This window comes from Stenella coeruleoalba (genome assembly GCF_951394435.1).
Source record: "Stenella coeruleoalba genome assembly, chromosome: 3".
Taxonomy (NCBI): Eukaryota; Metazoa; Chordata; class Mammalia; order Artiodactyla; family Delphinidae; genus Stenella; species Stenella coeruleoalba.
The window spans coordinates 159,059,290-159,072,504 of record NC_137148.1 but is presented as its reverse complement, the minus strand read 5'-3'; the positions used below and the strand labels follow the sequence as shown (position 1 = coordinate 159,072,504).

Genomic DNA, 13,215 nt, shown 5'->3' with positions numbered 1-13,215 from the left:
ATGTTAATAGAACCACACAAACGTGTATATGGAGGAGCAACACAAGTTATAACAGGTGTATTGGAATAAGTTAGAGCTAGTTTCCATATATCCCCGATCTTTTGAAATGTGATAAACCTATCTATGATGGGAATAGAAGAGATAAGAATTGACACCTTGGTATAATCTATAGTACACCATATTTGGTTATTATTCCAAGATGCATTGCAACGTTCAAAAGTGGATCCAGGAAAGTTAACGGTCATAAGGGGAGGCAATTGATTTTTTGATTTTCTGTTAAGCATAGTAACCTTATGTCCAGCTATAAGTATCCCCTGTCCTCCAAGTAAACGTTTCATACAGAAATAATTTCCTGAATCTTCACCTGTAACCTTGGCTATAGTAATAGCGGAATCCCTAAGTGGTGAGGCGTATGAGATTTGACCTCTAATATTAATAGCTTGCCCATTTTATACCAAATGATGGTATCCTTAAGATCCTCCCGTCGGCTGGTAGCCGGGCATGTAAGAGTAATGTTGGTTCCTGTAAAACGAAGGATGCCTGGAGAGCCTGACAAACTAATTGATTGATCCGTTCCCTCAAAAACATCTGTATGCTCATAACTAATAGCCTTTACACGTCCAGTTTCCAGATTCAATGGGCTAAGACAGACAGGATGGGTACTAAACCAGTTAGTATAATTTACAGACATATTGATGTTTTATATTCCCAGTAAGAGGCCCATAAACACTTATCATTGTAAAATACAGGAAACTCTGCTTCAGACCAAGATATGGGTTGTAATAGTGGAGGATCAGGTACATAGGCCCAGTAAGTTGCTGCATTAACAGAGGGAACACATGAAATGGTTGCCAACATAGCCAAAAATAAAGTTACAGGTGTAACAGGATTATTCTGTTGTTTCACTGACTCTTGAGCTCGTGAAACCAGTTGTTTAATTTGTCCCCAAGTTGGAACATCACTCTTTTGAGTCGTCCTGGCAAGTGGTCTCCTCTTCTTCTTTTTCTGAATCAACACTGTCAAATTTTCCGGAGAGATGCAGAGCTTCTTCATCTTCTGAACTAGGTGGGCGGTGGCGAGCCATCTATTTGCTTGACTAAGCGCTCAGGAAGCCAGCAAGGTCCAGGCGCTGATCTGGGAAAGATACACATGTGACCACGTCCCCAAATCAACACAGGATCAGGACCACGCCAAGTGCTGGTTAACGGATCTTTCCAGAGGACCTCCGGAGATTGAGAGGCCAATCTTGGCTCAGCCACCACCTTCCCCCTGCAGAGCAGCCAAATTTGTCAACAGTGAGAACATTTAAAATAAACAGAGCATGATTTATACGGTTATGTGGCGTTGTTCTATACAATTCCCCCCTTTTTATTTTTTCAATAGTTAGCTTTAAAGATCTATTTGCACGTTCTGTAATACCTTGTCCTTGAGGGTTATATGGAATGCCTGTAATATGGGTAATTTTGTAATGAATTACAAAATGTTGCAAAAGCAGCGGGCCCATTATCTGTTTTAATAATTTTGGGAAGGTTCATGAAAGCAAAACAGTGTAATAAATGAGTGATAACGTGTTTAGTAGCTTCTCCGGTCTGTGCTGTAGCACAGAGGAAACCAGAGTAAGTATCGATAGTGACACGAACAAACTGTAATTTCCCAAAAGACGGGATATGAGTAACATCCATTTGCCATAAATGTCTAGGTAATAATCCACGAGGATTAACAGCATAATGTGGAACAGGAAGGTGAGGTAAGCATTGTGGGCATTGCTTAACAATTTGTCGGGCGGCTTCACCAGTAAGGGAAAATTGTGTGTGTAATGTAGCCGCTGACTGACGGTGGAAAGCGTGCAACTGCTGTGCTGCTTGTGAAGCAGTTTGATCATAACTTACCATAATATGAGGGTGTCCAGGACATGAACCATAAGTGTCAAGAGTATGAAGATAATGAATGCAGTACATTAGCCATTCTTGACAGCATGACGAACGGAAAGGAGGAGTACGGTAAATTGGGACATGTCCTGCTTTAGGGAAAAGAGATTGAGGAGGAGGAGGAGGAACTTCAACTCTATTCTTGGGAGGAAAATGTACAGGATAAAGATCACGTTTAGATCGAGTTAAAACATCTGCAGTCACATTAAGTTTAGTCAATGGACCAGGCAAGTTAGAATGAGCACGGATATACAGACCTGCAACAGGACCATCATGGGAACGAATAAGCTGTTGAAGCAAACGAAAAGAGGATGATAATTCAGGGTCATTAGTATGTCCTATGGTCGCAGTCTCCAGAAGAAATCACAAGCTAATAAGATATTTACTATCAGAAAACAAATTAAAAGATATAGAAGGCAAATGTTTAAAAGACATAATGACAGCATACAGTTCAACACGTTGAGCTGAAGTCAAGGAAGTTTCTTGAATGAGGTTTGTTCTGTCGTCAATGATTACAGTAGCCACTCCTGAAGAAGAACCGTCCGTAAAAACCAAAGGTACATGAGGAACAGGCTGTTGCCTAATTATAGAAGGAAAGATATGAGTTAAGTTTGCTGAATTGGATCAATTTATCAGCAGGGTAATGGCATTCCAAGGTACCTGAAAATCCTGCAAGAGCAAGACCCCATTCATTACTATGTTGAAAAAGCCAATTTTGTTGACTAACTGAATAAGGGATAATAATTTGAGAAGGTTCTATACTTATAGGTTGTAAGCATCTAGTTCTACCTTGCATTATTAAATTACTAATAAGTTCATAATAAGGGTTAATAACTTTAGAGGGTGTAGTTTTCATATGAATCTATTCAATAATTCCAACAGTCTGCCATAAGACGGCAGTAGGCACATGAGGAGTTGGACAAATTATTAAGAAAATTGGAAGGTGAGTATGAATTCTAGTTAATTGTGTAGAACTGATAGATCTATTGACTATTTGTAAAGCTTGAAATCCTTCTGGAGTCATAGAGCGTGAAGAAGGAGGATCTGAGTCACCTTTAAGAATATCAAACAAAGGCTGTAATTGAGCAGTAGTAAGTTTTAAGGAAGGCCTTAGCCAATTAATATCTCCAAGTAATTTTTGAAAAGCATTTAATGTTTTTAAATTATCAACTCGAATTTGCAGTTTTTGAGACCTAATAGTAGTGTTATCAATATATTTTCACAAATATAAAAATGGAGATTGTCTTTGAACTTTTTCTGAAGCAGTGACCAAGCCAAATGATCGTAAGGATTGTTGTAAAAATTGAAAAGCAGTCTCTAATAAAGAAATATTATCAGTGGCTAAAAGCATATCATCCATATAATGTATGAGATATAACGATGGAAACCTTTTTCTCACAGGAGTCAAGGCCTGAGCCACATATTTTTGGCATAATGTAGGACTATTTGCCATGCCCTGAGGCAATACTTTCCATTGAAATCTCCTCATGGGTTCCTTAAAATTTAAGGCAGGCAAGCTAAAAGCAAAATGTTTTCTATCTTCAGGAAACAAAGGAATAGTGAAAAAACAATCTTTTAAATCTATAACTTAAAGATGATAATTGTGTGGTATGGCTGTTGGAGAGGGTAGGCCTGGTTGAAGAGCTCCCATTATTAGCATAGTTTTATTAACAGCTCTTAGATCCTGTAATAAGCTATATTTTCCAGATTTTTTCTTGATAATAAAAATAGGAGTATTCCAAGGACTACTGGAAATTTCTAAATGCCCTAATTGTTCCAGTACTAATTGTTCTGCAGCTTCTCATTTCTCCTTTGAGGGGCCATTGGTCCACCCATACAGGGTCATCAGTCAGCCAAGTAATTGGATCAGCAGTGAGTGGAGGAGAATCCAAGGCCCCTAAGAAAAACCCAAACCTTGTCTATCATTTTTTATTTTCACATCAATAGGAGAGACAGTTCCTTGTTGATTTGTTCCCAGCCCTTTTGTGGGAAGAAATCCTTGATCCAACATCATATTAGAGACTTGAGAGTTTGGACTATAAAGTAATACTCCCATTTCTTTTAATATATCTCGGCCCCAGAGGTTTAAAGGCAGCCCAGGCAAAACATAAGGCTGGAAGTATCCTGAATGGCCCTCACTATCTTGCCATAATAAAAACTGACTACTTTGCATAGGAGAAGAACTTTGTCCTATTCCGTGAAGTTCTGTAATAGTAGGACTAATGGGCCAACGTTTAGGCCAGTGTATCTGCGTCATAACAGAGACATCAGCTCCAGTGTCTAACAAACCTGAAAAAACCTTTCCATTAATGGTTCATTTCATTTCTGGACGTTCTTTCCCTGTCTTCTGAATCCAGTAGGCAGCATTAGACGATCCAAAAGCCTTTGTTTCTCTCTTTTGATGTTGTAAAATTTGTCCATGAGATACAAAGGGCAAAAGTAGCAATTGTGCAATTTTATCACCAGGAGAAATAGTTATTATATTTTTAATAGTTTGTGCCATGACTTTTATTTCTCCTTCGTAGTCAGAATCTGTGACTCCTGGAATAATAGTTAAACCTTTCATGGTGACACTACTTCTTCCCAATAATAGTCCCATCAAACCCTTGGGTAAAGGTCCACAGATGCCCGCAGAGAGGGCCTGAGGACCCATTTCAGGAGTTAATACATATCGGGCGGAGGTGCTGAGCTCCAGTCCTGCGCTTCCTGGTGTTGCTCTGGAGAGCGAGGATATTGTATGTTTCTGTTTTTGGTTAATGTCTGATTGATAATTTGAGGAGGATACACAGACATTGCCCTTATTATTTGTTGGGGCCGGGGAAGGCCCCGGGAGGAGTTTCCCGACAGTGGTGGCCCATCCTTGTGGGCCACTGAGCAACAATCTTGTGCCCAATGTTTTCCCCTATTGCATTTAGGGCATAAACCAGGGATTTTCTGACAATCTGGAGGTTTCTGAGTAGGGAAGGAAGGACTAGGGTTAGAATTAAAAGATCTACATTCTCTAGCAATAGGACCTCCCTTTCCGCATTTAAAACAAGTCTTTGTTTTCTTTTGATTGTTTTTGAACCCCACTTTAGTTAATGCTGCAGCCACAGCAGCACCCTGTATATAAGTAGGCCCAATGTCTGCACAAAGGTGAATATAATCCTCCAATGTTCCCCGTTTTCTCCAAGGTCGAATCGCAGCCTGACATGCATTATCAGCATTTTCAACAGCAAGTTGCTTAACTACAATTGTACCAGTGAGTCCGTCCACAATGAGTCTCCCCACCGCCTGTGACAACCTATCTACAAAATCAGCATATGGTTCATCAGGTCCCCATCTAATTGTTGAAAGATCCTCAGTTTTGTGTGTAGAAGGTCATTTCCTCCAGGCTTGTAATGCCAAATGATTTATTTGAGGATAAGCAACAAAGGGATAAGTTAATTGATCTTGTAAAGAAAGATATTGTCCTTCCCCAATCAGCATATGATAATCAACTGGAATATTATGGGCAGCATTCTTTTCTGCTTGTTCAGCAGCCCGTTCATAAAAATCAAACTTCCATATTAAATAATCTCCACCATTTAAACAAGCTCGTGCAATAGACTTCCAATCAGCGGGGGGAAGAGCTTCTCCTGTCAACCATAGCAGCAGTAAAAGGAGCAGTGGGCCCATATTGAGCACAGGCAGATTTTCAATCTTTCAAAACTTTCAAAGGGAGAGCCTGATGCTCCCTAGTAGCTTGTTGAGGATTATTAGGACCAGGTCTTTCTATGACGGGACAACAGAAAATAGGATCTTCTCCTCGTTTCATGGCTCCTTGTACAGCGCGCTGCAAGGGACTGAGCATTTTTACAGATGTAGATTTTTGAGGAAGACAGTCCTTATTAACCTGCAGCTTTCTCACTGACTTATCTATCACAGCCATTAGAAAATCATCCTCAGGATAGTTCTCTCTTTTATGTTTACAAGCCTCATCTGTTAAGTCAAAATGTTCCTCTTCATCTAAACTATTTAAATTAATTAGCTCTTTCGGTTTAGGAAGTGGCGACATAGTAGCTGATAATACAGTCTCTCCTTCTGTCAGAGGCTTATGTTTTTCTGACTTTACATTCAAATCAACACTATCATGAGAAGAATCTAAACATATTTTTATCGGAGTCCACAAACTATATGTAACAACAGGAGTATGAGTAGGCCCTCGAGACTCATAATAATTTTTTAAATCTTCTCCAACTTTCTGCCAGATTTCTATGTCAACAGAGCCGCCATCAGGAAACCAGGGAGATACACCATGGATATGCTGTAAAAATTCAGTCAACCGTGAGGTAGAAACTTTATTACCCCGAGCTTTAAGCATCAAAAGTAAAACCTGAGCAAATAATTCACACTCTTTGAGCCCTTTTGCCCCATCTTATTTTACTTCTGACTATTGCCTTATGCCTCTATTAGTTTCACTTTTACTGGTGGCCACACATATTTTGCATAAGGGTTCTCTTACCTGCACTTTCTTTCTCTTTTAACCGCCTTCACGCTTCAGGTCCCTGTTCGAGTGCCACTTGCCGCGGTCCAGCCGGAGAAAGAGGATCTCACCGCCCAGGGTCAGAAGGGAAGGGGTAAGGAACTGAAGTAGCACCGACGGGTGGGGTCAGAAGGACCAAGACAACCGATGGTTGCAAGGCAAATTTTATTATGCTACAGTTGCAGATTATCTAGACTAGAAATCGGAAGGCTGCCAGATGGTGGTTTACATTATCTACGGACTGTCTCGGCTCAAGGTTAACTTCCCTGGGAGGAAACCCATAAACCCAGAAGCATCAAAAATAACCTGCATGTGCAGGGGGGAGACAGCTTTGCTTGTCTCATTTTACATTCTTTCTGATCTCTGGGCCCTGGTGATTTATCTCCCATGGAATGGAACAAGGAGGGGAACAAGTAGGGACAGTCCCTTCGAGCAGCGGCCGCATGCCTGGCATGTCCTTACCTGCCCTCATGGCTGACTGCTTTCCACACGTATGTTGCCTTGTTTAAGCCTCAAGCCTTCGATCCTTTGTTGCAATACAATAATTTCATTCCTATGGTTTTCAATACCAAAAACTCAACCTCCAGGAGGGCTAAGGTCTAATTTGTACTCCAAACCAAGTAGCAGTGCAGTTCACTACTACTGAGGCTGGATCCATAAAGACTTCAAGACCACGTCCAGAAGACAAGTTATTATATATAATACCCTAGAAGGTCTGAAACATAATTATCATATACATAGCTGGTCCTTCAGAGCTTTTTACCTATAACATGTTTTTTGATGAAAGTTATTTAATGTACTGGAGATAACTGTGACTTACTGATCAAATACTTGAATACTTATACTTACCTGGGATTTCATTTCTGCTGAAAGAAAAAGGAAGAACAGGACTCACTAAAAAAAAAACAAACTTTAGAAATGAAAGTAAAAATCTTAACACACACTATCACTTTTGGAAGCAGCATAGAGGGGCAGTCAACGGTAAAACACTGGTGAAATAGGTCACAACTCTGGGCCAAAAATCCATTGTCGTTATCATCAGTGACAGTACCACAACTGTGCCCTTCAGAATTAATAATCACTCCTAAGGATCTTCATTTGGCACCAGATGATGCGGTTAAGAGAAACACTCTGGGAGGTTTTGAATCAGACTTGGTTTTTTGTTAGCCAAGTTACAGGAGAATTTTTAAAGTTGGGGGAGGGGAAGAAGGAAACGGACCAGGAAAAGAATTTAAGCCATCATCTATACACCAACAAAGCACTGATAGTTCCAAACATTATGTCAGACACTAAAATGACTGATATAGGCTCAAGTGGTTTATAAAACCTATAAGAAGACTACACCAGCAAAGTCCCCATTTATCTGTAGAGTTCAGAAGCTAAAACAAGGAATATTTTAGCTTAAAAGCTTATCTCAAGAGAATCATACACACTTCACATGAATAAAAATACCTGAAACCAAACATTTTTAAAAGCTCCAATACCCAAAATATAAAGAAAAATATTAATTCAGAAGACTCAATCAATCCATGATAATCACAAAATGGCTGGGCAATCTCTATCTCCCTTCCACACTAACCATCCATCCCATGGAAGACCAAGGGAGATCAGACCTTCCAGACTTACCTTCCAGACCTTCCAGACACCTGGCTGCTGCAAAATTCTATGGAGACTCCTTGTGGAACAGCAGTTTCCCATCTCTTGTGTCTCTCCCTATCGTGATCACGATCATGCAGGAAGCAAGTCTGGCTGTGCTATTTCTTATCATTGTCTGTCACCCATCTGCAGCATGGTATTGTACAGATAAGGAAAAAGTAGTTCCCTTTCCCCCAGAAGGTTGAGGCTCAGGTACACGGTAATTCTCCTGTGCACACAGTCATCATTTAGGCCGACTCAGTGACTTCAACAGGCTTAATCATGTGATCAGGTTTGTTGCCAGCTGCGTAATGCTCCCACATCTGTAGATAGAGCCGCTCTAGGTCCATTGTGTATTGTTTGGTGTTGAACAGAGGGCTAGATGTTCTCTGCTTCCAGACTTTGCCACGAATTTTCTTCAGGTATTCTAGATCAGTTCCCAGTTTCACAGCTATGTCTTCATATTCTTGTCTATTTTGAGCAATAAGCTCAAGACAGCCTAAACAAGTGAGCTGGGAAGCTGCAACTCGGGAAGCAAGAGTCTCTCCTGGCATAGTCACCACGGGTGTCCCTGACCAAAGGACATCCATCCCTGTGGTGTGTCCATTACAGAGTGGAGTGTCCAAGCAGACATCAGCCAGCTGGCCTCTCCGAACATGTTCCTCTTTAGGAGCAACAGGTGAAAAAATGATACGGTTCTGGGGAAGGCCCATATTTTGTGCATACTGTTGAATATTAGGTTCTCCTACTGCTGGAAAACGCAACAGCCACAGTACACTATTGGGAATACGCTTCAGAATATTTGCCCACATCTGCAAAGTAGATGGGTCAATGTTATATAACTGATTGAAGTTACAGTACACAATGGCATCTTCCGGTAACCCGTACTGAGAACGTGTGGTTACAATAATGGTACGGGGAACCTCCTCTCCAGTGGCAGCCTTAATGTTGATCTGGGTAGTTGCCAGTCCATTGCTCAGACTGAATCCATTAATTGTTATCTGAATTTGTCCTCTGTTAATCATTTCAATAACTGCCTCTGCAATAGTATTCATAGGAATGACAGGCATATTAAGAGCTGTATTACTGCTGTCTGCGTTGTCTCCTCCATCAGGACATTTCATTTTGACAATCTGCACATCTGGGAGACTATCAAGAAATGCTTTGAGGTCGATGCCATTCAGCACAATCCGATTGTCATAAATGTGCCCATTGGACTGAAAATCGATGACTGCTTTCTTCTTCAGGTGAGGGAACATATTAGCATGATCACCAATAAAGAAAGTATGGGGCATATAAGCCAGTTTCTCAGAATACTGCTCAGCAACTTCAGCAGGTGAAGTTTCCTGATCAGTGATGATATAATCCATGAAAAGCACGCCACTGGTCCCAGGGTAGCCCAGCCACATTGCCTGAATAGGAGCTGGCCTGAGAGCAAAGAGTTCATTTCGAGCACCCCTGGTATAACCATTCATATTTACAAGGATGTGTATACCATCTTGATGGATGCGATCAGCTGCTTTCCCATTGCATGGAATCTGAGAAAGATCAATGAAATAATGGGCTTCTGCCATCACCTTCGCTCGGAAGTTTGTGCCATCATCTGGGCTCAGGGCATAACAGAATACCTCAAATTTATCAGGATTGTGCATGCCTGGAATAGACTGCATAAGATGAGAAGTAGGATGATTCCCAAAGTCAGAACTCACGTATCCTACACGCAGTCGACCATCACTGAGCTTCAAGTCTTTTGGATGTTCGTACGGTGGTTTATGAAGGACACTGATCTCATCCAAGCAGAGGTTCCCGTGGCTCTCAGCAATAGCCTTCCTGAAGCCATGAGAAAGAGGATAGAGCATACTATGATGAGGCTGCACAGAAGGCAACCTATTCTTCTCCAGCTGGTCAGCCACAATGCTGACCAACTTCTTCATTCGCTCATCATAGTCTGTCCAATCACAGACAATCTGCAGGCAATGAGCCAAATCACAATAAGCGTCAGGAAAATCAGGTTCAAGCTTCAGAGCAGTGCGATAAGAAGCAATTGCTTCGGGAATATTCCCTGAATACTTGTGAATGGAAGACAGATTGCTGTGGGCATCCGCAAGTGCAGGGTTAATCTGAATGTCACGAGTGTAACACTGCAAGGCTCCCTGAACATCCTGCATCTCCTTTAGAGTGTTTCCCATGTTACAGTAGGCATCAGCAAAGGTAGGACTGATTCGAACAGCCTCCTTATAATGCATCAGAGCTTCCTGCAGTTTTCCCTGCTGCTGCAATACACTTGCTAAATTTGAATGGGCAACAGCAAACTCTGGGAAGACTTCTAATGCTTTACAATACAAGCGAACTGCCTCTTCAATGTTTCCCTGGTCTCCCTTGATATTGGCTAGGTTATTCAGAGAGTCTGCATGGGTGGGACACAGCCGCAGAGCTGTATTATAACAATCTTCTGCTTCGGCAACACTGCCCTTCTCTTCCAGAGCCTTGGCTAGGTTGCAGTAAGCATCAGGGAAATGTGGTTGCAATTCAATAGCTCGCCTGTAGGTGTCTATTGCCAGATCTATCAGGCCTTGCTCATAGTATACACAAGCCAGGTTGGCATGCACCACTGCATGATTTGGGCTCAAGCTTAGGGCACAAAGGTAAGCTGCCACAGCTCTGTCAAAAATCCGTGCCTCTTCCAAGACATTTCCTAAATTGATATAAGCATCCAGAAAATTGGGGTCAAGGGTGACAGCCTTTTCAAAGTGATGAATTGCAAGCCAAATCTCCCCTTGTGCATTGAAAACACAGCCACGATTACTCCAAGCTACTGCAAAGTTCGGTTGCGTCTCCATTGCTTTCAAATAACACGCCTTGGCTCCTTCCAAGCGACCCAGGGCTTTGAGCAGGTTCCCCAGGTCACTGCGAACACAGTACAAATCAGGATTGCACTGAAGAGCAGAGACGTAAGCTTGTACTGCCCCTTCCATGTCGCCTGCTGCTACCAAAGCGGCTGCCAGGTTAATATAACCATCGATGAAATCTGGCTTGAGATGCAATGCATGCCGGTAATGCTCAATTGCTTCCTGCAACTGCCCTCTTTCCTTGTACACATTCCCCAAATTCGAATAGGCTTCTGCCAGAAGAGGGTTCTGTTTAATTGCCAGAGTACTAAAGTGGGCAGATCTGTCCAGCCTTCGACACTGGAAGTGTAGAGATGAAAGTAATAAAAGTACTCCAGTATTGTCTGGCTCTTGTCTCCACAGCTGCATGCAGTGTCTCTCAGCTGCCTCAAAATCTCCTGCCTGATATTCTCGATGTGCCAACTCAGCTAACCCTTGGAAGGAAAGCATACGTTTCGTTGGTTCTGTGCTGTCGGCCACGTTGCCCACAGAAGACGCCATCTGGAGGGTCTGCAGAGAGTGAGAAAAGGGGGTAATTGAGTCCCGCTGCCACCACTACTGGCAAGAATGTTTCTAGAGGTAGCAAATACGAGGGCAGCAGCCGTACCACTGCTTTGGCAGGCTTAAGCGGCGGCGACAGTTACAGGCACCGAACCTTAGGAACTCTGGTTGGTCGTCTAACTCTCACGCTCTTGAAATCTTCATTCTTAACCCTGCCCTCTTCCACCATTTTTCTCCTAATCAGGGAATAAAAATTACCTATACACTTGCCTTAGAAGAAATCAAAAGTCAGTAGTCCAAACACTTTTCAAAATTTTGTTTTCTGCCCAGTCGGAAAGGAAATACATGATTGACTCTACTTCATCATTCATATAGTCAATGTGGAAAACATTAGGGCCGTGAATTTCAATACAGTAAGATCAGAAAATTTTAAATTGGCCTTCCCAAACCACTAATTAGTAATCGATGTTGTATATAATGCTAAAATCTTAGAGACTGAGTTTGATATTTTAAAAGTTCTGAAAGGATTAGCTAATTTCTCTTCTCATGCCTCAAACCTGAGTATTACTTTTTTAAAAATAAATTTATTTATTTTTATTTATTTATTTTTATTTTGGCTGCATTGGGTCTTCAATGCTGCGTTCAGACTTTCTCCAGTTGCGGCAAGCGGGGGCTACTCTTTGTTGCGGTGCCCGGGCTTCTCATCACAGAAGCTTCTATTGTTGTTCCACAACTCTATGGGTTCCTTTTGAGGTCCTATGAAGAACCCTAGAAATTAATTCATGTAATTATACGTTTTTGCAAAATTGTCAAAAGTGAGATATTTTAACTTCCATCAGGTAAGACCAGCGTCTCTTTCTTTGCCAATTTTCCTTCTATCATATTCCGCTATGTTGGATCATATTGGAATGGCCACAGGCTTTTTTGAAATCTGGCTAAGGAGATTTTCTTTTGTTCTGTGGTACGCGGACCTCTCACTGTTGTGGCCTCTCCCGTTGTGGAGCACAGGCTCTGGACGCACAGGCTCAGCGGCCATGGCTCACGGGCCTAGTCGCTCCGCGGCATGTGGGATCTTCCCGGACCGGGGCAGGAACCCGTGTCCCCTGCATCGGCAGGTGGACTCTCAACCACTGCGCCACCAGGGAAGCCCTAAGGAGATGTTTTAAGTGAGGCTATTATGTGATTTTCAGACACCACCATATGTAATTGACTATATACTATCCCATTACAGGAATAACTTCCAGTACTCATACTGACTACTCTACTGACTTAACTAGCACAAGACACAGAAGCATAAGGACAAAAACCACCTTACAATATAGCCATGTCTTGCACTTCACAGCTCTCAAAGCATGTGCGTTTGAAGAAGAAAAAAAGAACTGAAAAGTACAAAACCAGAAGCTATTCTGTGGAAAATTATTTCAATCATCAGGCATGTGAAAGATAAGTCAAAGATTCAGTTCTCATCAATGCTTAGTCAAAACGGAAATTTTCTTCTGTCAAGAATATACTCCAGGGGCTTCCCTGATGGCGCAGTGGTTAAGAAGCCACCTGCCAATGCAGGGGACAAGGGTTCGAGCCCTGGTCCGGGAAGATCCCACATGCCACGGAGCAACTAAGCCGGTGTGCCACAACTACGGAACCTGCGCTCTAGAGCCCGTGAGCCACGACTATTGAGCCTGCGAGCCACAACTACTGAAGCCTCCGTGCCTAGCGCCCGTGCTCTGCAACAAGAGAAGCCACCGCAATGAGAAGCCTG

General features: G+C 42.2%; 1 protein-coding gene across 3 annotated transcripts in view; it reads right to left on the bottom strand.

Annotated features, from left to right (window-relative positions):
* Window positions 1-6,828: 6,828 nt before the first annotated feature.
* Window positions 6,829-13,215, bottom strand: part of LOC307183917 (UDP-N-acetylglucosamine--peptide N-acetylglucosaminyltransferase 110 kDa subunit-like) — a 33,832-nt gene continuing 27,445 nt past the window's right edge. For all 3 annotated transcript variants that reach the window (XM_079917082.1, XM_079917083.1, XM_079917084.1), the window contains one exon: window positions 6,829-11,465. In XM_079917082.1, coding sequence (XP_079773208.1) covers window positions 8,316-11,465 — 3,150 coding nt within the window. In that variant the 3' untranslated portion in view covers window positions 6,829-8,315. The remainder of the gene's footprint in view (window positions 11,466-13,215) is intronic.